This window comes from Phycomyces blakesleeanus (genome assembly GCF_001638985.1).
Source record: "Phycomyces blakesleeanus NRRL 1555(-) unplaced genomic scaffold PHYBLscaffold_62, whole genome shotgun sequence".
NCBI lineage: Eukaryota > Fungi > Mucoromycota > Mucoromycetes > Mucorales > Phycomycetaceae > Phycomyces > Phycomyces blakesleeanus.
Genome location: NW_017265197.1, coordinates 6,297 through 7,748, shown reverse-complemented (window position 1 = coordinate 7,748; position 1,452 = coordinate 6,297). Strand labels below are relative to the sequence as shown.

At 42.0% G+C, this 1,452-nt stretch overlaps 1 protein-coding gene across 1 annotated transcript; it reads left to right on the top strand.

Moving 5' to 3' along the window:
- Window positions 1-387: 387 nt before the first annotated feature.
- PHYBLDRAFT_153817 (hypothetical protein) lies at window positions 388-1,452 on the top strand (the record flags this gene model as incomplete). Its single annotated transcript, XM_018433267.1, has 3 exons — window positions 388-900; window positions 960-1,024; window positions 1,161-1,452. The coding sequence occupies 3 exons, from the start codon at window positions 388-390 to the stop codon at window positions 1,450-1,452; spliced, it is 870 nt and encodes a 289-aa protein (XP_018283120.1).

The following is a 1,452-nucleotide window of genomic DNA, read 5'->3' as shown; positions in this document are numbered from 1 at the left end:
TTTGACCCCTTGCCCTGACGATTGATCCATGGCACTTCGTTTTATGGATCATGTATCTACATTGACGCTTTTGACAACTCTACACCACCACCTGTTAAAATACTAGCCCACTCTGATGATTTCTTGGTTTTTCTTCACATTCTTGCAGTTTTTTTTTATTATATACCAACACTTGGACGCATACTCTCGGGCCTCTCATGTACAAACAAACTTACATAAGATACAGGCCTTTTCGTTATCTGGTGCCTCATCAACCAAATCGCAAACTCTTCTCCAGACAAGTCTATTACTGCATGACATTATCGCACTTCACGATCTGTCCTGGCATACTTAGCGTCTCCTTTAATCTTGTTTCTAGCTTAACGAGACTAGTTCTATTAGTCACTCATGCAATTTGTTGAATCTGCATGTCATATTTACTCACAGTCCTCACTATTACTACTTGGTCGTTCCACATTTCTTATCACACTGAGTCTCTCTCACATGCGGCGTGTTCTTCATGTCACTATTGCTCATATCAAGTTCTTTGATAAACTTGGGTCTATTATGCGTCAGTTCCTTCACCAGAAAATTTTACCCATGGCTAGTCTAGCCTCTCTCTGTTTTCCTTGGACACAAGACGAATTGGGTATATTAAATCCTCAATTCCAAATTCCAACAAAAAGTCTTTACCAAGCGATGGTTAAAGCCCTCTATATATCCACCAGCGTGTTGCTCCTTTTTCACTCCACGGATACAACACAGTCTTCATCCTGCCCAAACACACGGCGATATTCGACCACCTTTGTTGTTTCCACGTCTGCGACACCATCATTTTTTGTTCTGTCCACAATGAAGCCCATTCCGCGCAACTTCTCTTTTGTCACTGTTGGCTACTTTATTTTTGTGATCCTTCTGGACGTACTACAACAAGTTGGCGGAGGATTTTAGCGTCTGATACGTTTATATATGATGAAGAGTTAGAGGCCGTCCGTCCTCGATCACCCAACGAAAGGAATTCATCTCCATACCTCATTTCCAAACTGTTTTGCTATTTTTCTACTGAAAGAGCCACCCTTATCCCCCCTTTAACATCCCTCTCTCTACTTGCCCACAAAACCACTGGCTTTCACCTGTTCTTTATTTGTTGCTGCTCTTAATCCAAAATATGCCCTATTTAGTACTCTTGGTACCCATAGTTTTTGTGCTATATGCCGCAACCCATTCAAAGCTCTACTTGCTTCTTTGCCACTCACCCCACGACAATGGTGCACCTTTTGGTCATTTCCTATCCCTCACTCATCTGATAATATATGGTATCGAACTATCCTCAATACCCTCTCATTCCAAATCACCCTCTACCACCATGCATCTGCACTATTTGACACTGTAGTATACACACCGCAATTGAGTGAAGTGCATACTCGACGACCAAACACTGGTTACCTCTTGCTGATGAACCTGACAAGTTAA